Here is a 26,623-nt window from a genome sequence, read left to right on the forward strand (position 1 = left end):
GAGAAAAACAACTCCGGAGCTTCCAACCTCAAGTAGGGCACAGGGAGACAAGCAGGTGGGAAAAGGCCACAAATGGCTCCATGTGAGTGAGGGGCAGAAAGAAGAGGGTGAGGTCAGTCCTCTGGGGGTGTCATCTTTGAACAGCAGTTGACAGGTAGTGGGTGTGAAGGTCTGCATGGCAAGGACTACACACGAGGGAGGAGAGAGGTACTCTGGGAAGTTTGCGGAGTGGGTAGGAAATGACTGTGGAGCAGTGAGGACAGTGATCAGTGATGGTGCAGTAGGTGGAGAGTGAGTGGTAGTGGACTCGGAGAGTGAGTGTGGTGGTGTTGGAGTGGGTGGAAAGTGAATGGTGATGGTGTTGTAGGTGGAGAGTGAGTGGTGATGGTGTTGTGAGTGGGGAGTGAGTGGTGATGTAGGTTGGGGGAGAGTGTGTGGTGGTGGAATGATGGAGAGTGAGTAGTGATGGTGTGAGTGGAGAGTAAGTGGTGATGGTAGATGGGATGGAGAGTGAGTGGTGATGGTGTTGTGGGTGGAGAGTGGTGATGGTGGAGTTGGTAGAGAGTGAGTGTGGTGATGGTAGTGTTGTGGGTGGAGAGTGAGTGGTGATGGTGGTAGACTGGAGGAGAGAGAGTGTGGTGATGGTGTTGTGGGTGGAGAGTGACTGGCGGTGCTGGAGTGGGTGATGCAGGGTCACAGGAGGAGGAAACAGCCTAGAAGGTGGCTGCCTTTGGTGTTCCTTGAGTGGGCCCAGCTGGAGAAATGATGAGAAGGATGAGGTTTCTGCTCTCTTGCTCAGGGACTTTTTATTTTATTTTACTTATTTGAATTAAAATGGTAAATTCAAATGGAATATTTCTCTTTATACTCCGTTAAGTGGGAGAATGTGGAGAACAGGAGTCAGCTGCCGTACAGCCACCTGGCTGGTGCCGGGAACTGAGCCCTGGTCTTGCCTGGCAGGAGCGCTGGCATAGCATGGGTCACTTACAGAAATTTATTATCAAGATTATGGGCTGCTCTTGGCAATTTGGGGAGCATTTCCTGGCTGTGGGGACTGTCTGTTTCCATGCCTGGCCCACCCTGTCTGTGATAGCCTTGGGCGCAGTCCTGTCTTAAGTTTGGAGACACCCTGGGAGGTCCGTACGGACTCTTTTGAGTTTCTGAACTGTCCTTGAAACATCTCAGGCCCTCCCCCTCAGGGCCTAGAGAGGCTGTCCTCTGGTTCCTGAGTGGGGTGGCTGTGACCCGCGGATCTGTGGGCTCCCATTGCAGGGACGGGTGGTGCTCGGACCCGTCCTCAGATTCAGTCTTGGAAGGTGCTTTGGCGCCTCCTGTAGAGTCGGACAGGCCCTTGTCACGAGTCAGTCCAGCTGCAGGGGCTCAAGTCGTTCTAGAGCTGGGCTGGCAGGGCCCTTGGGTGAGGGAGTGGGGCCTGGCACTGGCATCTCGGCCTGTGGCCAAGTTTCCTGCCTGCCCAGGCAGCGTGACCCTTGGTGGGATCAGGCAGAGCTGTGCCTCTCCTCTCCCCACCTCGGAAGATCCTATCGTCACACACGATTGTCCAGTGTCTTGAAGGTTTGTAACTGGGAAGGCGGGCAGATGAGGAATTCATCAAACATTACAGGGATGCTTTTGCTGTGAGACATGGGGACGTAGCCTGTGTGGGGCTGTTTCCGGGGTCCTGTTTGCCTCTCCAAGCTCCTCCTGCCGTTGGTAAAGATGCAGGGAATCTGAACTTGCCCTTGGGCTGTGCGGGGACTTGGTCCTGGTCAGCTCCCTGTGCAGAGAACGTGGCTGTGGATGTCACTGCCTGGCATTCAGGTGCCTTGGTTGTGAAAGCCGTTCTGTGGTGCCTGTTTGTGTCCTGTGAGTTTTTGGGGAAATCCTGAAAGTGAGAGCTGGGGACCAAAGAGAACTGTGTGCGCCTCACCATGGAGGCGCCTGAGTGATGCTGTCATGAGGCCCTGCTAATGCCAAGAGGGGACCAATGAGCTCCTCTAAGGGTCTGCCACCAGGTGTCCTTTTACAGACCTGGACGGTGAAGTTCAGGCCTGAAGAGGTGAACCTGATGCCGCAACAGACTGCTGTTTCCTTCAGTGCTTGAAGAAGTGAGTTCTGGGAACAGGATTCAGCGACTCAGGCCTTTTGTCCTCATAAAGAAACAACTTCACAGTTGAGGTTAAGAAGTTGTCAGTTTAGCCCCCTCAGGTTTATGTGTTGAAGAAATCTATGATGATGTGCTTGTTTTTACAACAGTCTTTTCATATTTCAGGATTTTTTTTCTACATAGGATGAGGTTAGAGAAACTGAAGGAATATTAAAAATTAGAAAATTATAGGTTGGGCCAGGCGCAGTGGCTCACGCCTGTAATCCCAGCACTTTGGGAGGCCAAGGCAGTTGGATCACAAGGTCAGAAGATTGAGACCATCCTGGCTAACAGGGTGAAACCCCATCTCCACTAAAAATACAAAAAATTAGCCGGGCGTCTGTAGTCCCAGCTACTGGGGAGGCTGAGGCAGGAGAATGGTGTGAACTCAGGAGGCGGAGCTTGAAGCGAGCCGAGATTGCGCCACTGCACTCCAGCCTGGGCGACAGAGCGAGACTCCGTCTCAAAAAAAAAAAAAAAAAAAAATTACAGGTTAATTAAAAGTTTTGTCCCTGTCAGGTGCGGTGGCTCATGCCTGTAATCCCGGAGGCCAAGGCGGGCGGATCACCTGAGGTCAGGAGTTCGAAACCAGTCTGGCCAACATGGCGAAACCCTGTCTCTACTAAACATACAAAATTAGCCGGGCGTGGTGGCGGGCGCCTGTAATCTCAGCTACTCGTGAGGCTGAGGAGGAGAATTGCTTAAACCCGGGAGGCGGAGGTTGCAGTGAGCCGAGATCATGCCATTGCACTCTAGCCTGGGTGACAAGAGCAAGACTTCGTCTCAAAAAAAAAAGAAAAAAGTTTTGCCCCTAAAAATGCTTTAAAAGAGGTATTATAGGAACATCTGATCTAAAATTCAAAAAGTAAAAAAGGATTTCTTTTTTCCTACATAATCAGCTCTTTGTTAGCTCTTTACTTTTGGTATTTGGAAACAATGTCTGGAGTTCACTGTGTAAGAATTGGAAACCTTACCTTTGGTGCACAGCTTGATTTGCAGTAGAACTGTTAGGTGCTCTTTAGGGGATGTTAAAAACTTTTCCTTCTTGGTATTTACGTTAAAAAATATTTTGTTGTAGAACAATTAGAAAATCCAGATTTGCAGCTGATATTTAGCTTGACTTACAGTGTGGCTTTCTGCTGTTTGTCATAAGAGATTAGATTTGTCAAGTTTTGCTCAGAGAGGAGGCCTGGCAGCAGCAGGTGGCCTAGACTACCTGTGGGGATGGATCTGCGGGGGGAAGGGCGGGTGTCAGCGTTGGCTGAATTAGAGGACCCCTCATCCCCCCGGCATCTTCTTACTCACATGACTCTGGTTGTTCGGGTACTGGCCATGCACTGCCGTCTGTATCTTTGTGCGTAGCCCAGGCCTGGAAAAGCGTCTGCCCTTTGTACCTTTTTCCTGGCTGGCTGAGATTCCCGCAGCATCCCGACTCCGCCTCAGGGCTCCTGTGGGGACATGGACTATGGCTTTTAAGTTGTCGCGCAGTTCACGGGCGCTATTCACATGTGCTGCAGGTAATTTTGAGACTCAAGGATGAAGAGTTGTATCTGCCTCTTCCCGTTAGAGTCTTTTATGTGAATCCTGTTTGTTTGTTTGTTTGTTTGTTTGAGACAGTTTCGCTCTTGTTGCCCAGGCTGGAGTGCAATGGTGTGATCTTGGCTCACCGCAACCTCTGCCTCCTGGGTTCAAGCGATTCTCCGACCTCAGCCTCCCAAGTAGCTGGGATTACAGGCATGCGCCACCATACCCTGCTAATTTTTTGTATTTTTAGTAGAGACAGGGTTCCTTCATGTTGGTCAGGCTGGTCTCGAACTCCCGACCTCAGGTGATCCGCCTACCTCGGCCTCCCAGAGTGCTGGGGTTACAGGCGTGAGCCACCGCGCCCGGCTGTGAATCCTGTTTTCACATGGTCCAGTTTCTAAGGGATTCTGGTCTGATGAGTGAAACTTGTGTGTCCCCTGTGGCTTTGAGATACAGTATGTTTTAACACAGGTGCTTGCCCTGTGCACCCTGGTCTCCTGTTCAATAACATCGCGTCACTGGGTCTGAGGAAAAGAGACAGTGTGATCTGCTCCAGTGGATGGGGAAGCAGGAGAGGGTCAGAAACCTGAATGGGTCAGCCCAGAATCCAGTATTGCCAACACGTCCCTGGCCCTCCCCTCCTGCCCAGGTGACGGGTGTGGCGTATGCTGGTCCTCAGCCCTGCCCAGGTGACAGGTGTGGTGTGTGCTGGTCCTTAGCCATGCCCAGGAGACAGTTGTGGTACGCACAGGTCCTCAGCCCTGTCCAGGTGACAGGTGTGTCTGTGGGTCCTCAGCCCTGCCCAGGTGACAGGTGTGGCGTATGCTGGTCCTCAGCCCTGCCCAGGAGACAGTTGTGGTGTCTGTGGGTCCTCAGCCCTGCCCAGGTGACAGGTGTGCTGTGTGTTGGTCCTCAGCCCTGCCCAGGTGACAGATGTGCTGTATGCGGGTCCTCAGCCATACCCAGGTGTCAGGTGTGGTGCGTGTGGGTCCTCAGCCCTGCCCAGGTGACAGGTGTGCTGTGCGTTGGTCCTCAGCCCTGCCCAGGTGACAGGTGTGCTGTGTGTTGGTCCTCAGCCCTGCCCAGGTGACAGATGTGCTGTATGCGGGTCCTCAGCCCTGCCCAGGTGACAGGTGTGGTGTGTCGTGGTCCTCAGCCCTGTCCAGGTGACAGGTGTGGTGTACGCGGGTCCTCAGCCCTGCCCAGGTGACAGGTGTGCTGTGTGTTGGTCCTCAGCTCTGCCCAGGTGACAGATGTGCTGTATGCGGGTCCTCAGCCCTGCCCAGGTGTCAGGTGTGGTGCGTGCGGGTCCTCAGCCCTGCCCAGGTGACAGGTGTGCTGTGCGTTGGTCCTCAGCCCTGCCCAGGTGACAGATGTGCTGTATGCGGGTCCTCAGCCCTGCCCAGGTGACAGGTGTGGTGTGTCGTGGTCCTCAGCCCTGTACAGGTGACAGGTGTGGTGTACGCGGGTCCTCAGCCCTGCCCAGGTGACAGGTGTCCTGTGTGCTGGTCCTCAGCTGTGCCCAGGTGACAGGTGTGGTGTGTCGTGGTCCTCAGCCCTGCCCAGGTGACAGATGTGCTGTATGCGGGTCCTCAGCCCTGTCCAGGTGACAGGTGTGGTGTACGCGGGTCCTCAGCCCTGCCCAGGTGACAGGTGTGGTGTACGCGGGTCCTCAGCCCTGCCCAGGTGACAGGTGTCCTGTGTGCTGGTCCTCAGCTGTGCCCAGGCTTGGGCTGTGGGTGCCGCCCGTTCACAGTGGACATGGAATCCTTGTGTTACTGAGTGACCTGCGTGTGCTGGTTGCTGCACCAGCGGGCTTTTCTGTCACAGTTGCTTTTTAATTGTATCCATTAAGTAGACTTTCCACAAGAAAAGAATATGACTTACTAAAAAAAGTTCAAGTTCAAGTAATATTTCGTCTGATTATAAAAGTAATCTTAGTTGCAGAAAATTTGGAAAAATTCTAGGAAAGCAAAAAGAAGAAAATGAAGTCACATTCATATGTGAGCCGAATTGTTAGGGTTTCGTAGCATATGCCCGTTGGATTTCTATTTAGCCGTGTGTAATAAAGGCAGCTTTTCCAAGATGGGAATGTACTGCACCTTCTGTTTCTAATCTTTTCACCTCAGTATATTGTCAGTGTTTTCTCTGGTCAGTTTTTTTTTCTACCATGTTTTTAGCAGCTGTCAGTTACTGAAAAAGTGGGTTAACGTGGGAAATAATTTAAAAAAAGATGCTGTACCTAAACACTTCATTTTACATTCAAACAGATGTGCATCTGGTCCCCACATCTCTTGGCTCTGGACTGAACGCCCCTTCTTGGAGAGTGGGCCACCCCTTCGAGACACGCCCACCATACTGGGTTTTGATTTCTGTAGATTGAGTGAAGAACATAAAAGACATCTCAGGACACAGAGTGCAGCCTCCTGGGTTGTTTGCAGTTTTCCCAGGTTGCTGATAACAGTGCCGCTGGTATAGAGGGGTGTCTGGAATGAGCAAGGCTGAGTCTGAGACACATGTGGATCTGTCCGAGAGAGTCCTGTCAGCCTGGCGCTTTACGGGAGAGGCGGCGGAGTTAGGAGTGCTCTTCCTGCTGTGTGGATGTGCCTCAGTAATTACCCACTCCCCTGTGGTTGGGGATTCTAGTGGTTTCCGGTTAAATCTTCCCAAATTTGCACAAATCCAGGATGAGTCTTAGGATGAACTGAAGGTGAGACTGCCTGTGTGCGTGCATGTCTGTGAGTGCAGACGCTGGTCTTTGAGATGTACTGTCAGGTCGCTTTCAGCACAGTGTAAGGTGTAGCCGTCAGGCTTTTTGGCTGCTGTGTAGTCACTTACTTCCTCTCCTTGAAAGTATTAATGGCTTGGAGTAATTTGTATGGGACTTATTTTAGACTCTACTATTTCTTTTGACTTTAAGAAAAATCAGGGCTTGAATGAAAATATCTCATGTCACCACTGTTGATAGAACCTGAATTGTGTTTTGCAGGGAACAGGATGAAGAGGGAGATGACCGTGGTGGGAGTTCAGCCTCTGGCCTTGTTTTCGTGCCTGAGTTTGAGGTCATACCTCTTACCCAGTTATTGACTCCTGGAGGCCATTCCTGCTTTAGGGCATCCTTTGACTCCCGGAGTCGTTTTTAAGCTTAGAGGCCTTATCTGGAAGGATACAGCATGGAGGACAGATGTCTGCCTCGGTGTCATCCCGGTAGCCCGAGTTGAGCTGGCTGTGGATGAGGGGTTCCCCTTGCTTCGGGAGACCCTGGGTGTCCCCTCCCCCAGCGTGGCCAGGTTGGAGAGGAGGAGTCACACATTCGACAGCTCACGGGGTGTGCAGCCACAGAACTGGAAACCTGGTCTGTAGGTTCCATGTCTGGGAGCTCTTCAGGCCGGCGGTGGAGTCGGCTAGCCACGATGACTTTTGCCTGGACTTAACCTCTTTTTTCTCTAACAAATGGAAAAGCAGTTCCCATTGGAGTGGCCAGACCAAATCCTATTCTGGGGTGGAAGGGGATGAAGGTGGTCAGCGTGGGGTTGATCTTGATGCCGGTTCGTGTCCTCAGCATTTGTCCCCCATCCCAGGCTGTGGTTCCAGTGGCATTTATCACACGTGGACGCTGATCCTGGAAGCCCTGCTTCGTGTTTTTGGGCATTTGTTCCCTGGAGCCCTGTCTTTGCTCACTGTTGGGACAGAAAGGCTGCTGGTGAGGACGATGTGCGTCCCCTCGCCCCAGCCTGTCCTGAGCTTGCCTCACTGTGCATCCTTGTGGGTGGGCGTCAAACCCCGCACCTGAGTCTGCTGCGGCTCTGGTGCCTGCCCAGCACCATTGTCAGGTTGGGTGTCCTGGGCCCTCTGGACACCCCCTGTCTGGCCAGGGTTGCTGCTCCATTCTGACCCCAGGCCACCCTGGAGGAGGGTTTCTGAGAGTGCTGGTGGCTCACTCTGTCCTTGGATGACTTGGTTTTTGTTAAAATGGAAATGTAAATTCTTTCTAAAAGGGAAAAGAGTATAATGTAAAAACTTTTCCAGAAGAGAAATTAGATTAACATATTGTTAATTTTAAAGTTAGCTGATATGATAAATAAATAGATGAATGGAGATGGTCTCTACCTCCTACAGGCTGGCGGTATACTCGGGTGAGGGCTGTGGGGCGGCTCTTCCCTGAGGCCCCAGGCCCGGACCCCGTCGCTGTGTCTGGCAGCATGTGCTGCATTTCCTCGGGAGCATTTTCCCACCGGGACCGTGTGACGTGTTGTGGAGGAAGCTGTGTGAGGCAGGGGTCCTGGGGGCCTGCACGGCTGGACCTTGCTAGCGCTGCCACCTCAGGTGGGGACCCCTGGCCTCTGTGTGCTCGCCTGTCCCATGTGGGTGGCCAGCCGCCCTCCCTACAGGGCAGTGAGGGAGAAAGGAGGGCGTCAGCTGCTTGCCCCGTCCTGGCTGAACTTGGATGGATTCAAAAGAGTGAACATAAGGCTTTGACGAAATTAGGAGCACCTCATAGGCCTGGGTGCTGTGTAAGACCTCCTCCCAGCCACGAGGGGCTGATCTGATCAGAGCTGGAGGGACAGCCATTGCCATGTGCCCAGTGTGAGGGCTCTGAGCTCAGGAGCCAGCATCCAGACACGTTGGGGACTCTGCGGCCCCTGCCTCTGCCCCAGCGTTGCACAGAGGGGCCCTGGCTTGCCCTGGAAACTGTTTAGAATGATTGAGGGGATGGCGGGTGGCCAGAAACGGGAGAGGTGGAGTCTCCCAGGCAGCAGGCCTCCCCTGCGGGCTGCGGCTTCCAGGAGGGCTGCGGGTACGAGGTGTTCAAACACAGCAGTGACTTCATAAGAAAAGGGAGTGGAGCCGCCGACATTTCAGGTGAGTCGTCATCAAGAGTGCGGAATCCAACTGTGTTGGGAGCCACTTGCGGGTGCCTGGCCAAGTCCCCCTCTGGTCCCTCTACTCCCCACCACCCCAGCCCTGGAAAACCGTGCCTGCCAGGTTCATACTGCACAACCCGGTGCAGCCCGCCTCGAAGACAGCAGGAGTCAGGATGCAAGCACCTGTTTAACGGCTGTGGGACTGATGGATGGGTTTTCCAGGCAGTTTTGCATTTGTGCCTGCTGTAGACTAGAGTATCATTTGGTGTTTTTCTGCTGGAAAAGCAGGCTTTAGAGTGGTGGCTGAAAGTCTGATTATAGATTATATAGATTAGAGCAGCCTCTCCTGGGAGAGGGATGCTGGGTGCCTACCTTCCAGGTGTCCGCTTGTGAGTGGATGGGTCCCACCCTCTGTGCCTGCTGGGGCTTCAGAATCCACTGGTTTCCTGAAGGTTCTGGTGCCCCCGAAGCACAACCCCACCTCCCTAACCTGCCCTCCTGTGACTTGCATTGTATGTGAACTTACCTCCTCGCTCTTCAGCTTCCCCTGCCTGGTGGCTCCAGGTTGTCCCCTGAGGACCTGGGGTTCGTGTTGCCCTCCTGGGTGGAGTCTGCGTCCCCCTTTCCTGGTCATTTAAGTTGCGTGGGGCTGGGAGGAGGCGTTCTCTGCCCCTGCATGGCTTGCACTGTGGTTCTGTGGCCGCCGTCCCTCTGTCCACTTAGGGTCGCCAGCTTCCTCTGACTCTTTTTTAGGGTGATGTTGGGCCCCACCCTTACCTGCAGCTTGTCACCCCTGGGTGGATCTCGTTAGGTGTGCGGCTTTTCCCTTAGTTTAGAAAATGAAATCGACTTACTGCTTTGTTCAATTATGAAAATGGAAAGTTTATTTAAAAACTGAGTGGTGCAGAAAGCTGTCAGAAAGTAAGCAGTCATCTGAAATGACAGTCATGGGGCTCTGTTGTTAAGGCTTTTTGGTGATTGTTTGTGGGGATGACCTGGATGTGTGTGTTTAAATACACATGTACAGTACGGAATTTTAAATAAATGAACTCACGTGTTTTGTTCACTGCTATTTTTTACTCAACAGTTTGTCCTAGGTTTTTTTTTTCACATCAGTAAATATAAGCAGAGATAATTCTAAAAAGTTTGTGAAACGTTTCAGACACACACAAAGGAGAGAGATTGTGCTGGTGCCTCGTCCCTGTCACGGACCTGGGTGACTCCCTGCCTGGCCAGGGTGATCATTAAGTAGTTATTAAATATTCTGACATATGTCTCTCAGAGATAGTCATTCACTCTTATTGTCACATAGGCAGCATTTAGATTTCTCAAGTTGTCTCAAATTTGGAAAGTTTGTTTGCATTGGAGACTCGCCCCCTTTCCGCGGCTGCTGGAGTCTGGTCTCGCTGACGCGCCCTCACTTAGGCCACCCTGTTGCTGCCCTGGCTGAACGTTCATCCTTCGAAATCCTCAAAGGTGTTGGGTGTTGGGGCCTTTGGGAGTGACTAGGATTGAGTGAGGGCACATGGGTGTAGCCCCCGCTGCCCCGTTGGATCAGTGTCCTTATAGCCAGTCCCCAGGGCGAGCCTGCCCTTTTCCCACCTTGTGAGACCCAAGGAGGAGGTAGTAGGTGCAGCCTGGAAGCTGGCTCTGCCCTGACCTCCCGCTTCCACCTCCAAGACCGTGAGAGAGAATCCTTGCACTTAGGGCTCCAGGACCACAAGAGAGAACCCAGGACCGTGAGAGAGAACCCAGGACCGTGAGAGAGAACCCAGGACCGTGAGAGAGAACCCTTGCACTTAGGGCTCCAGGACCACAAGAGAGAACCCAGGACCGTGAGAGAGAACCCAGGACCGTGAGAGAGAACCCAGGACCGTGAGAGAGAACCCAGGACCGTGAGAGAGAACCCTTGCACTTAGGGCCCCAGGACCGTGAGAGAGAACCCAGGACCGTGAGAGAGAACCCAGGACCGTGAGAGAGAACCCTTGCACTTAGGGCTCCAGGACCATGAGACACAACCCTCCCACGTAGGGCTCCAAGACCGCGAGAGAGAACCCAGAACCATGAGAGAGAATCCTTGTACATAGGGCTCCAGGACTGTGAAAGAGAACCCTCACGTAGGGCTCCAGGACCGCGATAGAGAACTCAGGACTGCAAGAGAGAACCCAGGACCCAGGACCGTGAGAGAGAATCCTTGCACGTAGGGCTCCAGGACCATGAGAGAGAACTCAGGACTGCAAGAGAGAACCCAGGACCGTGAGAGAGAATCCTCGCACGTGGGGCTCCAGGACCATGAGAGAACCCTCCTGCTCTTCCCACTTGATGCTTTTGCTCACTCGGAGCATGTTCATGAGATGAGCCTTTGTGCTGTCCTGGATCTTCTCCAGATGCGAGGTTCTTTTCTGCTGCATCCCTCCTCTGTGGTGGCACCATCTCTTCTTCCCCGAGGTGGGGAGGTGTTGGCCTCTGTAGCTGAGAAGGGCTGGGCCTGGCGGTCACCCAGCATCTCCTGCCTGGCCTTAGCAACTTGAACCAGCAGCGTCTGTTGCCTCTTAGTGCCTGCTAGGAGCCCAGGTCCCCATCCAGCCTGTCCCAGGCGGCCCTGGCCTGTGGTGCCCTGAGTTGGTCCAGGCGGAACCACTTTCAAATTAACTCGCCTGGCTGCTGGTGGGATCCCGCTCCTTGTGGACTGCTGGTGGGATCCCGCTCCTTGTGGACTGCTGGTGGGATCCCGCTCCTTGTGGGCTGTTGGTGGGATCCCGCTCCTTGTGGACTGCTGGTGGGGTGTGTTCTTGTACTTTGCCGTGTGGGCCCCTGCGTAGGGCAGCTCGCTGCTGGCTTCCTCAGGGTGAGCCAGCAAGGTCAGAGTCAGTCTCTTGAGGCCACCCTCACGCTCACCAGGCTCTGGTGCTTGGTGGGAGCAGGGCAGGGCAGCCCATGTGGGGGCCCCTGCAGGGCCAGGGTACTGGAAGGGGTGGCTGGGGCTGCCGGAGGTCGTTCCCTGAGCTCTGGGGTTGTGTTTGTTCCCAGGTGTGCTCTCCAGGGTCCAGGAGGGCTCCTGGGAGCTCCAGGCTGGGGTCCCAGGCCCAGCCCCAGAGGAAGGGCCTGTGGCCAGGTGGGTGGAAGGTGCCGGCTATTTGTGGTGGTCAACCCAACAGCCAAAAGGAAGGAGCAGAGAGAGTTGAGGGAGGAGCGGACAGAGTTACCCGCAGGAGCCAATGGGGGAGCGGACGGAGTTACCTGCAGGAGTCAAGGGAGGAGCAGACAGAGTTCTCTGCAGGAGTCAAGGGAGGAGCAGATGGAGAGAGTTCTCCGCAGGATTCGAGGGAGGAGTGGACGGAGTTACCTGCAGGAGTCAAGGGAGGAGCGGATGGAGAGAGTTCTCCGCAGGATTCGAGGGAGGAGTGGCTGGAGTTACCTGCAGGAATCAAGCGGGGAGCGGACGGAGTTCTCCACACGAGTCAAAGGAGGAGTGGAGAGAGTTCTGTGCAGGAGTCCCATGCTGGGGCCAGGAGGGCCCTGGTAGCAGGCGGGGCCCATCCCAGCTGCTGTTTATAGAGTGGCCTCTTCCCCAGGTCTCTTCATTCATTATGCAGTTTAATGTGCAGTGCAAGTGTTTTTTGCCCTGGGGTCTGGCGCAGGCCACTCCAGTCCTCAGGGGGATCCCCCAGTGCAGCTGGGTCACTTTCTTCTCAGCTCTGCTTTTGAAATTAAGATTGTTCCTTGACACTTTTGTGGCCGTTGCGTAGGCAGAGTTGAGCGGCTGTGACAGAGACTGGATGACCCTCAATCCTGAATCATTTGCAGGGTCCCCCCTGAGAAGTGTGCGGCCCTGGCGTCCCTCTCTCCAGCCCTCCCCTGGGCCTGGCTTGTGAACCTGTGATGTTGGGACTGCAGGGCCCCTGCTGGGCCATTTTCTTACCAGGCAAAATTCCTGCTTCACAGAGTTGATGCCAGGGGTGTCAAATCTTTTGTCTTCCCTGGGCCACATTGGAAGAAGAAGAATTGTCTTGGGCCACATAAAATAGAGTAACACTAACAATAGCTGAGCTAAAAAAAAAAAAAAAAAAAAAAATCTCATAAAATTTACAAATTTATGTTGGGCTGCATTCAAAGGTGTCCTGGGCCACATGGAGCCTGCAGGACACAGGTCGGATAAGCCTGGTTTACACTGTAGCGGGGAGCCGTTAGCAATGGAAATAGTAAATTGTTCAGTAGATTAGAAAGTGCAGAGAAGAGCAGGGCAGAGGGATGAGACAGTGCGGAGTCCGGGTGTATGCCCCACCTGGCTGCTGTGTGTTGCTTGCTGACCCCCTCACGGGCCTTCGAGTGTAAGGGAGAGTCCTCTTCATGCCCTCGCACCCTCCTGGGTCTCTAGGGCTTGTGTGTCCCCAGGGGAGGAGCCCCCTGGACACACCCTGGCGGGTGCTGGCTGGCAAAGAGGAAGGCGTTGAGGGCCCGGGCAGCGCCTCCATCCGGGCCAGGCGAGTGCAGCTCCAGGTTGTGAGAACTGTGGTCACCTGTGTGTTTTAAAGATGACGGCAGTGATAGGCCCCCTTTTAGGCCTGGCATGGAAATGAGTCACATTCGTAGACCCTGTCACAAAGTGGGCACTGGTGACGTCATCTTTTATAGCTCTCATTTTCAATTGGTTCAGCTTTTTCTAGCAGCATGGCGTGTTTTAGGAACCTGTGTTTTGCTGTTATTGTTGCTACTCATAGTACGGTTTTGTCTAAGACAGAAGAGAATAATCACCTGTTAATCTCCATGAACTACAAACACAAATATAGTTGAATATAATTTTTCTAATAGAAACTAAGGTTAGTTTTAGCCAAGGAGCACCTTTGCTGTTGGCTTATATGTTAATGTGTTTAGCACCTTGAGGTGTCCTTACTGGGGGATAGGGTTGCATCTTGAGTATGAAGATTTAACAGGAAAATAAATCCAGTGCACATGTCTTAAAATTAATAGCAATTTCCGCAATATGTTAAAAACACAAAGCTGGGCCAGGTGTGGTAGCTTACGCTTGCTTCAGCCCAGGAGTTCGAGACCAGCCTGGGCAACATAATGAGACCTCGTCTCTACTACAAATAAAAAAAAAATTAGCCAGGCATGGGGTGCATCCCTGTCCCAGCTACTTTGGAGGCTGAAGTGGGAGGATGGCTTGAGCTGGGAAGGTCAAGGCTGCAGTGAGCTGAGATCTTACCACTGCATCCTAGCATGGGTGACAGAGTAAGAGCCTGTCTCAAAAAAAAAAAAAAAAAAGGCAAATGAAACCATTTTTGTTTTGGTGCTTGTTAACTGAGTTTCTGTGGGTCACAGCCCACAGGAAATGCAAGGAAGACCCACATGAGGGTCTTTCCTACAGCTCCTTACATGCTCAAGCTGGTAATTGTGGTCTTATAGTATCTACTGAATATCAATCCATAAGAATGACTTCATATTAAAAAATCACAGAGGCTATAATTGGGTCTGTCTTAGTAAGTTCTAAAGTGTCAGTGGAGACCCAGACTCACGCCCACACCCCTAAGGGCAGAACACGGGAGGCTGTGGCCTTGGATCCTGTGTGGCTCACATGGGGTTGCCTATTCAGGTGCTGAGTTTGAGATGGGAGCTAGCAAGGCCCCAGCTGGCCCCTAGCCTGGAGACTGGGGACTTGTGCCGAGGCCACTTTGCCGTTGCGCAGCAGGCCAGCGTGCACCCCTTGTGCATCCTGTTGACAGGAACACTGAGCGGACAGACCTCGGCTGGTGTTCCTGTTAACAGGTCCCACTTAGCAGCCCTCGTTTACAGCCAGCCTGGGACCTGCGTGGCGGGACCCCTAGTAGTTCTGTGTCCTAGGAGCCCCTCTTTGTTCCAGGCCAACCAGGACGGGTGGTCACCCCACATACAGGGTTCTAAACGTTCTCACGTTACACCAGGGGTCTGGTGCTGTTGTTTCGGGCAGGAATGGAGGCTGAGGGTCTGCGTGTTTACTGCTGTGCACGGGCCCCGTCCCCGGAGCGAGGTGGAGCCCACGTGGGGAGGTTGTGGTCTTTGTAAAGGTGGGCAGCAGCGAGTCGTGAACTGCAAGCTGTTGGTAGGTTTTGGACTGGACGTGGCTGGCTGAGCTTCCTCGTGGCTGTGTGGAGCCTCAGCGGGGCATTGTGTTTGATGGCAAATGGGAATTAAATCATGGCATCATCACTGTCTTTTTCAGGGACGATGCTGCACTTAGTTCTTGCGACTCTTCCTGTCGTCAGTCAAGGGGGTCGTCATAAGATTCTTCCCTGTCCTTGGAGGTCACCTTCCAGGAAAGGGGTGGGTGTCAGAGAGTGATTGCGGCTTTGAAAGGCTGATGTTGAGTGGGATCCCGTTTTTCAGGTTGATGGTGCCAATGAGCTTTCCATGCGGAATTACGTTTATGCAGGGTTCAAGATCCATTCAAAGATAAATTCAGTGACGACCTGGTTGATGAAAAGAATCACTTTTTTTAATGTTCTAGAGAAAACTCTTTAACTGGTGTATTAGTTATCTCTTGCTGTGAAACAGACAAATAGTGGCTTAAAACAACAGTAAGCTGTCTTCTCCCACACAGCGGCTGTGGGTCAGGAGTTTGGGAGTGGCTCGATTGGGTGCTTCTGTCCTGGAGTCTCATGCAGTTGCAGTTGAGATGTTGCCCAGCTCTGCAGGCCTCAAGGCCAGGGTCTGGGAGTCTGCTTCCAAGATGTCTCACCCGTGCAGCAGTAGCAGGAGGAGCCCTCAGCACCAGGACCACCTCAGGGCCGCTTGAGTATCCTCACACCATGGCACCAGCTTTTGCAAGAGGACAGGGAGTGACCTAGCTTCAGAAGTTGCCCCTTATTTCCATCCTCCTGGGGGTCACAGAAGTCAGTTCAGGGAGGCGAAGGTGGTGCGGTGGTGAGTGTCCGCAGGGGAGCCCGTTGGAAAAGCAGTGGTGGTGAGTGTCCGCAGGGGAGCCTGTGGGAAGGCGGTCGGTGGCGAGTGTCCGCAGGGGAGCCTGTGGGAAGGCGGTGCGGTGGTGAGTGTCCGCAGGGGAGCCCGTTGGAAGGTGGTGCGGTCGGTGGCGAGTGTCCGCAGGGGAGCCCGTTGGAAAGGCAGCGCGGTGGTGGGTGTCTTCAGGAGAGCCTGTTCTGGTTGCTTGGGCTGCTGTCACAAGAATGCCATGACCATGAACTGGGCAGCTTGTAAACAACAGGAATCCACCGCTCACAGCTTGGGAGCCTGGGAGTCCACTATCAAGGTCCTGGTAGGTTTGGTGTCTGGTGAGAGCCGCTGCTTGGCTGGTAAATAGCATCTTCTTGCCGTGCCCTCGCCTGGTGGAAGGGCCAGGGAGCCCCTTTATCAGGGCACATACTCCATCCAGGAGGCTGTGCCTTCGTGGCCCAGTCACTTCCAAATACCGTCCCAAGCAGGATTAGGAGGACCACAGGTGAAGACGCCGCACAGCCTTCCTGGAGGCTGTGTGCCCCAGCCCTGCCATCAGCCACCTGCTCCCGCTCACGTCTCCCCAGTTCACCCGCCTCCAGTGCTGGTTTGTAGAACATTTGTGTGACTTCTTCAGATGATCTGTAAACAGAGGCAGTCTAGGTAGTGGTTTGTTTTCTAATTTCCTTTATGGAAAGGAGAGTTTGCATTTCCCTTGTGATTTTGACACACATTGTATTATGAAATATTTTCAGTGTTTGTCAAACTCAGTGTGGGGTAAGCGCATCCCACCAAGACAGGCGCTTACAGGCAGCCACAGGAACCCACTGTGTGGTTTCCTTTTAGGTTAGATTTCCTGTCTTACAGCCTCATGTTCCTAGTTGGAAATTAAGGTTGAGACTGTAGCCAGGTGTGCATTTATTCATCTGCCAGCTCTGGAGAGGTCTGCTTTAAAGGCCCTGCAGCCCCAGAAGTCATGCCTGTGAGTCTGTGGTTCTTAGCTGAGGGTGGCTTTGCAGTGTCCGGAGATGATTCTGATTGTCCCACCCAGGGTGAAGGCTGAGGATGCTGCCAGACACCCTGCAGGGAGGCTGGCCCCTGACAGAGCCGTGCAGGCGGCAGTGGCCGTGCAGGCGGCAGTGGCAGCACTGTTGCTGCGGCTGAGACAGCGCAGGGCGTCATTCACCCTCCCACCTCCTGAGCCCAGAGCTGCTTCAGGAGAAAGCTGAGGAGAGGGGCCAGCCATGAGCTGCGGGTGCTTGCCAGGGATCTGGCGACACCTAGGCACGTGGCTGGTGGAACCAGCAGGCCGAGGCTGTGGATTTTGAAGTGCTATCTGCTATTTCTACTTTCAGAAGCATGAGTTGCATAAGGAAGGGGAATGAAAGGGTTTTTCCTGGAGCAAAATGATGCTTGTGGCAGACACAGTTGGGACCACAGACGATGCCACGCTTGTGTCAGCAGTGCGACACTGGCCCATGTGTCCGCCTTGTTCTCTCCTCATTGGCTGCCGTCACTGTGTGCTGCGCATGCCGTGCAGTTACCCCAGAGCTTTATGTCACAACATGGAGGCTGGTGGAGAAAGACTGGCCCCTTCACCCCGTCCCAGACTTCCTGGAAGGGCCGCCCGGGTCCACAACCTGGCCCGTTAACTCCCTGGGCAGCTGCTGGGGAGGAGGAAGCACTGCCCGGAAGGAGGGGCTGTGCCGGTGGGTGGTGGTGATGGGGGCAGTGGTTTCCTGGACCTGGGTTTCCTGGGCGTGGGCTACTTAGGGATTGCTGGGTTCCCATCCCAGCCGGGGCTGACCACCGAGTCGATGGGGCAGAGTGAGAAACATCCAGGCCAGCTGTGCCACAGCCCCTACGGCTGCCGAGGTCTCCCCTGGGCAGGGGCAGTTGGTGTTCTCGCAGGGCCTGTGTTGGTGCACATGAAGAGTGTTTTCTGTGAGCAGCGGTGGAACGTTTACAGACACGAGCATTGCGGTGGCCTGGCCGGGCAAGGCCCGTGGCTGAGTGCATGGTGGCCCTAGGCGGGGCTCTTCTGTTGGGGCCCAACTTGCTGGCATTTCATGGAGGCCGCAGGCAGCCGCTGTTCTGGGGGCCTTCCACATGCCCTGCAGGCACGGGGAGGAGCAGCCCCCACTCTGTCTCTGCCCATCGGGCTGCCCCCGCCAACAGAAAAAAGGCACTGTGCCACCTTGGGCAGTGCGTGCCCAGCGCCAGTCCCTGGCCCTGTACTTTTTAGCAGGCGTTCATTTGCTCATCCTGGTGAGGGAGGGCGATAGACAGGGACAGAGGTGCAAAACGGCTTCAGAGCCCGAACCACGGTTGCCACAGGCCGTGGCTGGGAGTGCAGACGCCATGCAGGGGAACTGGGCACAGCCCTGGCTGTGCAGGCGGGAGGGCGGTCATCCTCCACAGCTGGGACTTGCTCCGTCAGACCCCCGGCAGGGCTTCCTCCAGCTCCACGCACACGGGGCTGGAGCATGCTGCACTCCCACAAGATGCTCGAGCTGGGCCCAAGCCTGACCAGCCCTGGCCGAGGCCCTTGCCTCCTGGCCTTACCCACCAGGCCTTAACCTCCTGGCTATAACTTCCTGGCCTTAACCTTCTGGCCTTAGGCACCTGGCTGTTCTCTCCTGGCTGACCCACCTTATGTTTAACTTCTCAGTCTTACCCAGTGTGCTTGCTTTCACCTCCTTGGTCATAGTCACCTGACCTTACCTACTTTGCTGCAGTGTCTTGGCCTTCATCTCCTGTGGGTTCTAGCCCACCATAGCCACTTGGCCGTGTGTGCCTGGCTCAGCCACCTGTCCAGACCCACTCACCTTTTTCTAACTGGCCGTACCCTCCTGCCCTTTCTGTCCCAGGCTTAACGTCTCGGCCTTACCAACCTGGCCTGGATGGTAGTGCCCTCATGGTGACCAGGACGTCTAGCGTCTCACACCTGTAACACACTAATGGGTGCCAGCACAAAGCCATGCACGCCGGCCTTCAGGCACCATCGTTGACCACGCGTCACGCTTTTCCTGGTGTCGTACGTTTGTGCCAGCGTAGCCCTCTGTGGGGCCTGTGCCGGTGCTGCGTCAGGTGTGGTGGCCTCAGAGGCGCCTCCTGAGTGTGGTCAGGTTCTTGTTCCACGGCTCTTTTCCTTGAGATTGTGTCACACGCCGTCTTTGGGCCCTTAGGCGTGGTGGAGCCTTGATCCCAGCCCCTTGGTGTGGCCAGTGTGATGCAGCCCCTCCTGCACATCCTACCTCACCTGGCTCTGTGTGCAGGTGGTCACTGGGACGTCCACCCACCTCCCAGCAAGTCCCACAGCCAAGGCTGGGACAGTGCCTGCTGCACAGCCAGACTCAGAAAGTGCGGTGACCCGGTTGGAACGGCAGTCGTGACTGTCTTTTTAGAGTCCTAGGATGTGAACTTGCCGTGGTCGTCAGGCTTACGGGCAGCCCTGACTTTCTTCATCTTCTGTAGGGAAGTGGAGTTGTGAAAATGCCCAGAAAATGGTCTTGCAGTGGTCACCTTGCTGGGCTTTGAGTCTTGGCTGCCTCCCCTGTGTCCCCTGTTACCTGGTGGCACCAGGGGGTCGTGGCGTCTCCTTGTTTCCATGGTGTTGTCTATGGAAGGGTGCATTCGGGTGCCTTTACCCTCAGCGAAGACAGCAGCCCCCGTCGCCGCCCCCAGCCCCACTGCCTGAGGTGCGTGGCCTCCTTGGACCCTGGGTACTCAAGCATGCTGCCGTGTGTTGCTCACGCTCAGGCTGCCACGCCTGTGCTGCCAGCACGCCACTCCCAGAGGCCGCCCCTCCAAGCAAGGCCTCCTCTTGGGATGGCTTTTCCTTCGCAGAGCCCGGCCCCTGGGAACTGACATTTTGTTGGGACTAGGAAGAGAATAAAAGATTTCATGGCTTTTCTGGAGAAGCAGGATGAGGTTGACAATTTGATAGGAGTCCCCCTTAATGTGTCTTGCTGTGTGGCTATACCATTATGTGTGTGTTCCTGCCGTGTATCTGTACCATTATGCATGTGCTCTTGCCGTGTGGCTGTACCATTAGGCTTGTGCCCCTGCTGTATGGCTGTACTGTCACGCATGTGCCCCTGCCGTGGCTGTACCGTCATGCATGTGCCCCTTCTGTGGCTGTACTGTCACATGTGTGCCCCTGCTGTGTGGCTGTACCGTTATGCGTGTGTGTCCTGTGTGGCTGTACCATCACGCATGTGCCTCTGTCGTGTGGCTGTACCGTCACGTTTGTGTGTGCTTGCTGTGTGGCTGTACTGTCATGCGTGTGCCCTTTTGTGTGGCTGTACTGTCACACGTGTGCCCCTGCCGTGTGGCTGTACCGTCACGTGTGTGTCCCCACCGTGTGGCTGTACTGTCATGCACGTATATTCTTCCTGTGTGGCTGTAGTGTCACACATGTGCCCCTGCTGTGTGGCTGTGCCATCACATGTGCCCCCGCTGTGTGGCTGTGCCATCACATGTGCCCCCGCTGTGTGGCTGTGCCATCACATGTGTGTCCTTGCCGTGTGGGCTGTACTCTTACCTGTGCCACACTTAAATAGAATGTGTTTAACATTCTGTTGTGAACATTTTCTTATCATTACAATCTTGATTTTTCAAGACTGTGTGGATTCTGTAAGTCATGGCTAATTCCTGGTGGACAGTGCTGTTTTGGCCCTGCAGGTGCCATGGTGATAGTGACATTCCTTCTCCGGACCTGGCGTTCTTCTGGTAGTTCCTGGAGTTGCTTGCTTAACTGTGGCCCTTCTGCCATTTTACGACGTTAGTTGATAGAACCCTTGAGGGTGGTTTTAAACACCCCTAGTTTTGTAGCCCTTTTAGCTGTCGTATTTATTATTGTTTTGTTGCTTTCCGCAGGCCGGTCTAATTGAAGCCAACGGAGAACTCAAGGTCTTCATAGACCAGAACCTTAGTCCCGGAAAAGGTAAGGGCACCTGTTCTGGACACACCTTGTTTTGATGAATGCGTGAAGCTTCATGTGTTCATGAAGCTGTTGACGTTGAAGCCTCTTGCTAATGATGGCATCTCCTGCATGAGCACCTTTGTGCTCCAGGAACCCGGGAGGGTGGGCGTAGGAGCCTTCTAGCATTTAGAACACAGCCTGCACACACACCAGTAGCTTTGTGGATTTTGAATTCTAAGGTATGTGTACTATTTGCAAAAGTTTAGAAAAGGTAGAATAATGTAAAGAAGAAATAAAGATAATTTGTTTTCTCTCCACCCAAAGATAATGACGTTTCAGCAATGGTGTTGGGCTCTTCCAGAGGCCGGCCTCACCTGTGCTGTCGGCGGAAAGATGGGCCTGCCATGGTGCACGCCTTCTGCGAAGCAGGCACTTGCCATGTTTAACGCTTCGCGTGTGTATTTTACTAGCTCTTGAGGAGGAGCCGTTTTTCTTGTCTTGGGGAATCCAGGGAGGAAGTCAGCTGGAGAGGTTGAAGCCGCCTCTTCCAGGGTCCCACGGTTGGCAGTTTCCATTTTACACCTCGGAGTGGCGCTGTGGTTTACATTCGTGAAGATGCGTGTGCTCACCTCGTTCCTTCCCAGGTAAACCCCTTACCTGTGCTGGGTCAGGGCACGCCATTTAGAAGCTTTGATGTGCGACGCTTGGCCCCTCGTGAGAGGCTGTGCTGTGTGGATCTGGGAGTGTGTACAGGGCAGTTCATTGTGGTTTGTTGCGATATTCCTGGGAGACAAGCTTGTGGAAGAGCTTGCTTTGTCCTAAGACCTGTTTGCCTGCAGAGCCTAGTGGGTCCACTGAGTGCTCTGGTCGCAACATCCACGTGGTTGCATCAGCCCAGGGAGGAGCCCAGAGGCCTGGATGTGTTTCCGTTTTAGGTTCCTAGAAGGAACCTTAAGATTTTTCTAATTATTCCCATATATAAATTAGCTTTTTTAAATCTTAACATTGTGACCCTTGTAAGTGACCTCTCAGTGTTTGCCGTGGCTCTGGGGCGTGGGAGTGTGGTGACCAGGCCCCCAGCTCTCTGCTGAGGCTTGGCCCTGCCACCTGTCCCTTTCTGTCCAGTGCTGGTGTGGGCGCCCATGGTGCCATCTGCCTCCAACCCCTGCGTGCTGTGGAGCCAGGTCCAGGTGTCTCCTTGGGGCCCGTCCCTAGGTCCTGCTCTGGTCTCTTCCTTGAGAGAACTTGGCTTTGTGACCTGAGCCAGCCTGCAGCCTCCCCAGCCTCCTGCTGTCCCCGGGCCCTGCCAGAGGGAGGTGGTGGGACTGGCCCTGCTCTTCTGCTGAAGCAGGTCCTTCCCTGCTGCTTTTCTAGGAATAGGGACCAAATCTATGCAGACCTTTTAGGATTATTGATGAGCTTTTTGTCTTGATCATTTGAGGATTCACAGATTGCTTGAGAGAAATATAGTTTTAGTGTAACTAATGGAACACTTAAAAGTGCACAAGTTGCAGGCATGACATTTTCTGTTCAAGTGGTGAGGCAGAAATAACAATGAAAAAGTTCACCGTTTTATTTGTTTGGAAATGATGAAGTCTGTTACTATGGTGTTGAATTTGAATTCGTCTTGTTAGGTTACATGCAGTAGGCTTTCTTATCACATGTGGGCTGTCTCCTTTTCCATTCTTACTCACAAATCTGTGCTTAAATCTGTAACAAGTTTAATTGAGCTGAAGAGTTGAATTGCAGGGATTAGGAGGGAACATATCCTGGCATTTATGACATAGCTGAAAATGTTCTGGTTTTGACCCGGCCCAGCAGGGCCGTGCATTTCCCCTCTGCTCGCCCCGCATGCCCCAGCCCCCCGATCCCTCCCAGATGAGCCTTGGGATGGTCAGTTCTTTCCCTGGATCGCTGGCAGCAGCTCTTGGGCCTCCCCTGCCCTCACCTGGTGTTGATTCCACCACACAGGTGGTGATTTTTGTTGTTGTTGTTGTTGTTTTTGAGATGGAGTCTCACTCTGTCGCCCGGGCTGGAGTGCAGTAGCGCCATCTTGGCTCACTGCAACCTCTGCCTCCCAGATTCAAGCGATTCTCCTGCCTCAGCCTCCTGAGTAGCTGGGACTAGAGGTGCCCACCACCATATCCAGCTAATTTTGTATTTTTAGTAGAGATGCGGTTTCACCATGTTGGTCAGGCTGGTTTCGAACTCCTGACCTCATGATCTGCCCGCCTTGGCCTCTCAAAGTGCTGGGATTGCAGGTGGGAGCCACTGCACCCGGCCACACGTGGTTGTTTTAAATTTGCTTTTGAATCAGTGACACGTTCATGTTTTAAAATTTTGAAGTATGAAAAGGTGCAGAGAGATTTCCTTTTTTCCTTTTCTGTCCATGCAGGTGAGCACCAATGTTCACTTCTGGTGTTCGTTCCAGAGAATTCTGTTTAACAAATAGAACGGTTTGTTGGTGTTTGCTTGTGTCTGTGTCAATATGTGTGCATGAGTGCCTGTGAGGAATGTGTCACTGAGTGTGCATATGAGGAGTGTCTGTGTGCATGTGTGTCAGTGTGTATGTGTGTATGCGTGAATGTGTGTGTATGTGAGGAGTGCTTGTCAGTGCATTGTGCGTGTGGAGTGTCTGTGCGTGTCTGAGTGTGCAAGGGTTGAGTATGTGTTGAGTGTGCATGTGTGTTGAGTGTGCATGAGTTGTGTGAGTGGATGTGAGTGTACCTGTTTGTGTGTGTGTGCATGCGTGTGAGTTGTATGCGTGTGTGTGCATGTGAGTCGTGTGAATTGTGTGAAGGGTGTCCGTGTGGAGTTCATGTGTTGTGAGTGTGCATGAGTTCGCGTGAGTTGTGTCAGTTGTGTGTGTGTTTGTGAGTTGTGTGAGATGTGTGTTGTGTGCGTGAGTTGTGTGCATGTGAGATGTATGTGAGTTGTGTGTGCAAGTTGTGGGTGAGTTGTGCATGAGTTCCGTGTGAGTTGTGTGCATGTGCATGTGCACGTGTGAGTTGAGTTGTATGCGTGGAGTGTTGTGTGTTACGTGCGTGTGCATGTGTGTGTTGTGTGCATGAGTTGAATGAGTTATATGTGTGTGTTGTGTGTGAGTTGAGTATGTTGTGTGTGTGCATGAGTTGAGTGTGAGTTCTGATTGTGCATGTGTGTGTGAGTTGTGTGCGTGTGTGTGAGCGAGCAGTCCTCGCCTCCCCAACAGACACCCGTCTTCACTAGTGGGCCCCCCTCGCCTCTACTTGGGAGTGGGGCGGTCCAGGCAGGGTCCTCGGCGCCCTTAGATGGAGCCGTTGCAGGTGTTTTTTGAGTTGCCCTCGGTGGTGCAAGCGAGCAAGGCTCCGCCTTCCCCCGTTTGTGCCCTGGGAGCCTGGGGCATGGTCGGTGGCACTTTGAGGGCTGTAGAGGCCTCCCTTGAGTGAGATCTTGAGGAAGCACAGGAGCTGTCCAGGTGAGAGTGGATCAGGGGAAGGTAGAGGGGACCAGCCCGTCAGAGGCTCCTCGTGGGTCCCTGGTCCTGGTCCTGCCAGCTCCACTCCGCATCACAGCCTCCCGGGGCCGCTGTGTCTCTTCCTGCTGCTGCTGTGGGGGGCCTGTGTCCAGTTCCCCACTGTGTTTGTCTCTAGAGCAGCAGCCAGTGGGGGATGGGAACCTGGGTGGGGACTCGTTACAGGAACCACCTAGCCATAGTGGGGCCGACAGGGCGGAACCTGCAGGGCGGTTGGTGGTGAATTCCTTTTCTGGGAAAATGCAGGTGTTGCTCTAAAAGCCTTCGGTGGGTTCGACGAGGCCCACCTGCGTCGAGGACAGTCTCCTTTGCTTAACGGCTCCTCTTTGAGGAGCTCCGCAGCAAGTTCTCGGCTGGCCTTTGGCTGAATAATGGGATAGAGCACCATCAGGTTGACACGTAAAACTGTCACACACTTCGAGGCTCAGAAAGCTGCTTTCCACCTAGAGAAACCCACCAAACTCGAGACATTTTGCATCCACAGGCTCCCCAAGGTTGGGAGTCCCAATGTGGAGGTTTTGACAATACATTTTACGTGGGCCATTTTAGTTGTGGCTGTTTGGGTTGCCTCTGATTGTTTCCTGAGAGCAAAATGCTGGTGTGAACATTTGCACACACACTTTGTGTGTCTGGCAGTTCCACATCCTCACCAGCATTTGCTGGTGTTGGGTTTTTAGGCTTTCTGTGTCACAGGTGGGCCCTTACTCATATCGTGCCTACGGCCCCGCAGTGCTGATAGGAGCTTTCCCTCTCGCTTTGCCTGGTGCACCCTGCCCCTGTCCGAGGGTAACCTGGCCCCAGGGCTGCCTGCACCCTCCTCCCTGATGTGTGCAATCCTGCCCGGCCTGCGCCTCGTCCTCAGGGAGGCCACAGCTGGCCTGGAAGTGTGCTTGTCTGTTTCTACCTCAGGGCTGCTTGTGCACCTCCTGTACCGAGGGGTGATCCAGGCTCACTGAGAATCCACCCACACTGTTCCACACGTTTAGGCCGGGTACAGGGGCTCACGCCAGAAATCCCGGTGCTTTGGGTGACTGCAGTGGGAGGATTGCTTGAGGCCAGGAGTTCAAGACCAGCCTGGGCAACAACGTGAGACCCCATCTCTATAGAAAATTTAAAAAAAAAAGTAGCCAAGCATGGTGGCGCATGTCTATAGATAGTCCCAGCTACTTGGGAGGCTGAGGCAGGAGGATCGCTTGAGCCTGGGAGGTCGAGGCTGCAGTGAGTTGTGATTGTGCCACTGCACTCCAGCCTGGGTGACAGAGCCAGACCCTGTCTCAAATGAGTAGGCTGGGCATGGTGGCTCAAGCCTGTATCCCAGCACTTTGGGAGGTCGAGGCAGGTGGATCACCTGAGTTCAGGAGTTCAAGACCAGCCTAGCCAACATGGTGAAACCGCCTCTCCACTAAAAATATAAAAATTAGTGGGGTGCTGTGGTATGCGCCTGTAATCCCAGCTACTCAGGAGGCTGAAGCAGGAGAATCACTTGAACCCTGTAGGTGGAGGTTGCAGTGAGCTGAGATCGCTCCACTGCACTCTAGCCTGGGTGACAGAGTGAGACTTTGTCTCCAAAAAAAAAAAAAGAGTAAATGTGTAAGTGTACATTTGAGCGTGCACTTTCGCAGCCGGTGCGTGGAGTGTCTGTCCTCTCCATGCCGTGTGGTGGCTCCTGTGTTTAGTCACTGGGACACTTGCAGTCATGGTTTCAGTGGCTGCGTTTTGCTACCTTTTGTTATTTGCTGCCTTTTTCTTGTAGCGTGCTCATGATTTTTAACATAGTGAATCCATGGAGAGCACTGAGACACAGATCATGGCTGCGTGCAGTGCAGGCTCACCCTGCGTCTGCGGCGCCAGGCCGGGTCCCTCGGTTGCTGCTCATCTGGGAGTGCCCAGCACATGTGGGCAGTTGATTAATAGCATCTCCCTTTGTTGTGTCTTTACCTTCCTCCTGCTTCAATCTCATATCTGTCGGCTTTAGGGTTCTAAGTGGAGGAGGAAATTTAGCAATGATGTGTGGTCAGAAGCTTAGTGTTGCTTACGTAATTCCTTACTCGTGGTGACTGTCACCTGTGAACTGTGCCTCTCACCCCCCCCCCCCCCCACACACACACACACGCACTGGTCTTCGTAGAGCTGTTAGGAAGGGGGTTATAGGAAGGGAGGGTTTAACTTTCGGTTGACCTCTTCAAACTGCCAGCCTCCTACAAAACTCAGGAGAGGCCATCAGCTTTTTCTCTCTTTGTATTTCTCTATTTTTAACCTGAAGGACATTAAAAACCCAGCCTCTGTTTTTAGCCCAGTAATGACATTTCTGTGGCCGTAACCCTTGTTCCCAGGTGTGAGATGATGACTCTTGGATGCGGGGTAACCTCCCGGACCTCTGTGTGTTTGTATAGAGAGGTTTGTGGGAATGACTTGAGCCATGCTGTGAACTTGGAGTAGCACGCACATCTTCTCAGGAGCGGGTCCTGCTGGAGGCCCAGCCACGTCAGGCACAGTAGGTGTGTGATTTGTGCAACAGAGGCCTCTGATAACTGCCAGAGGATAGCGTTTGTGTGGGAGCTGCCTCAGCCTGCCTTCCAGGAGCTCGGGTCTCCTGAGTCTGAATGGAGTCTGGGGAGAGCAATGTCTCCATGGAGCGGGTGCCTGGCTGTGGTCGCTTAGGCAGGAGCTTCCTCCTCAGTGCTGACAACAGAGAAGAATGTTCTGTCGTGGCCAGTCAA

At 53.7% G+C, this 26,623-nt stretch overlaps 1 protein-coding gene across 4 annotated transcripts in view; it reads left to right on the plus strand.

The window, feature by feature from the left end:
* The window catches only part of TFDP1 (transcription factor Dp-1), a 59,724-nt gene that overhangs the window by 3,856 nt on the left and 29,245 nt on the right, over positions 1 to 26,623 (plus strand). For all 4 annotated transcript variants that reach the window (XM_030813741.1, XM_030813740.1, XM_030813743.1 and 1 more), the window contains exon 3: positions 20,344 to 20,410. In XM_030813741.1, the coding sequence (XP_030669601.1) occupies positions 20,344 to 20,410 (67 nt within the window). The remainder of the gene's footprint in view (positions 1 to 20,343; positions 20,411 to 26,623) is intronic.

This window comes from Nomascus leucogenys, chromosome 5 (assembly GCF_006542625.1).
Source record: "Nomascus leucogenys isolate Asia chromosome 5, Asia_NLE_v1, whole genome shotgun sequence".
NCBI classification, from domain to species: Eukaryota; Metazoa; Chordata; class Mammalia; order Primates; family Hylobatidae; genus Nomascus; species Nomascus leucogenys.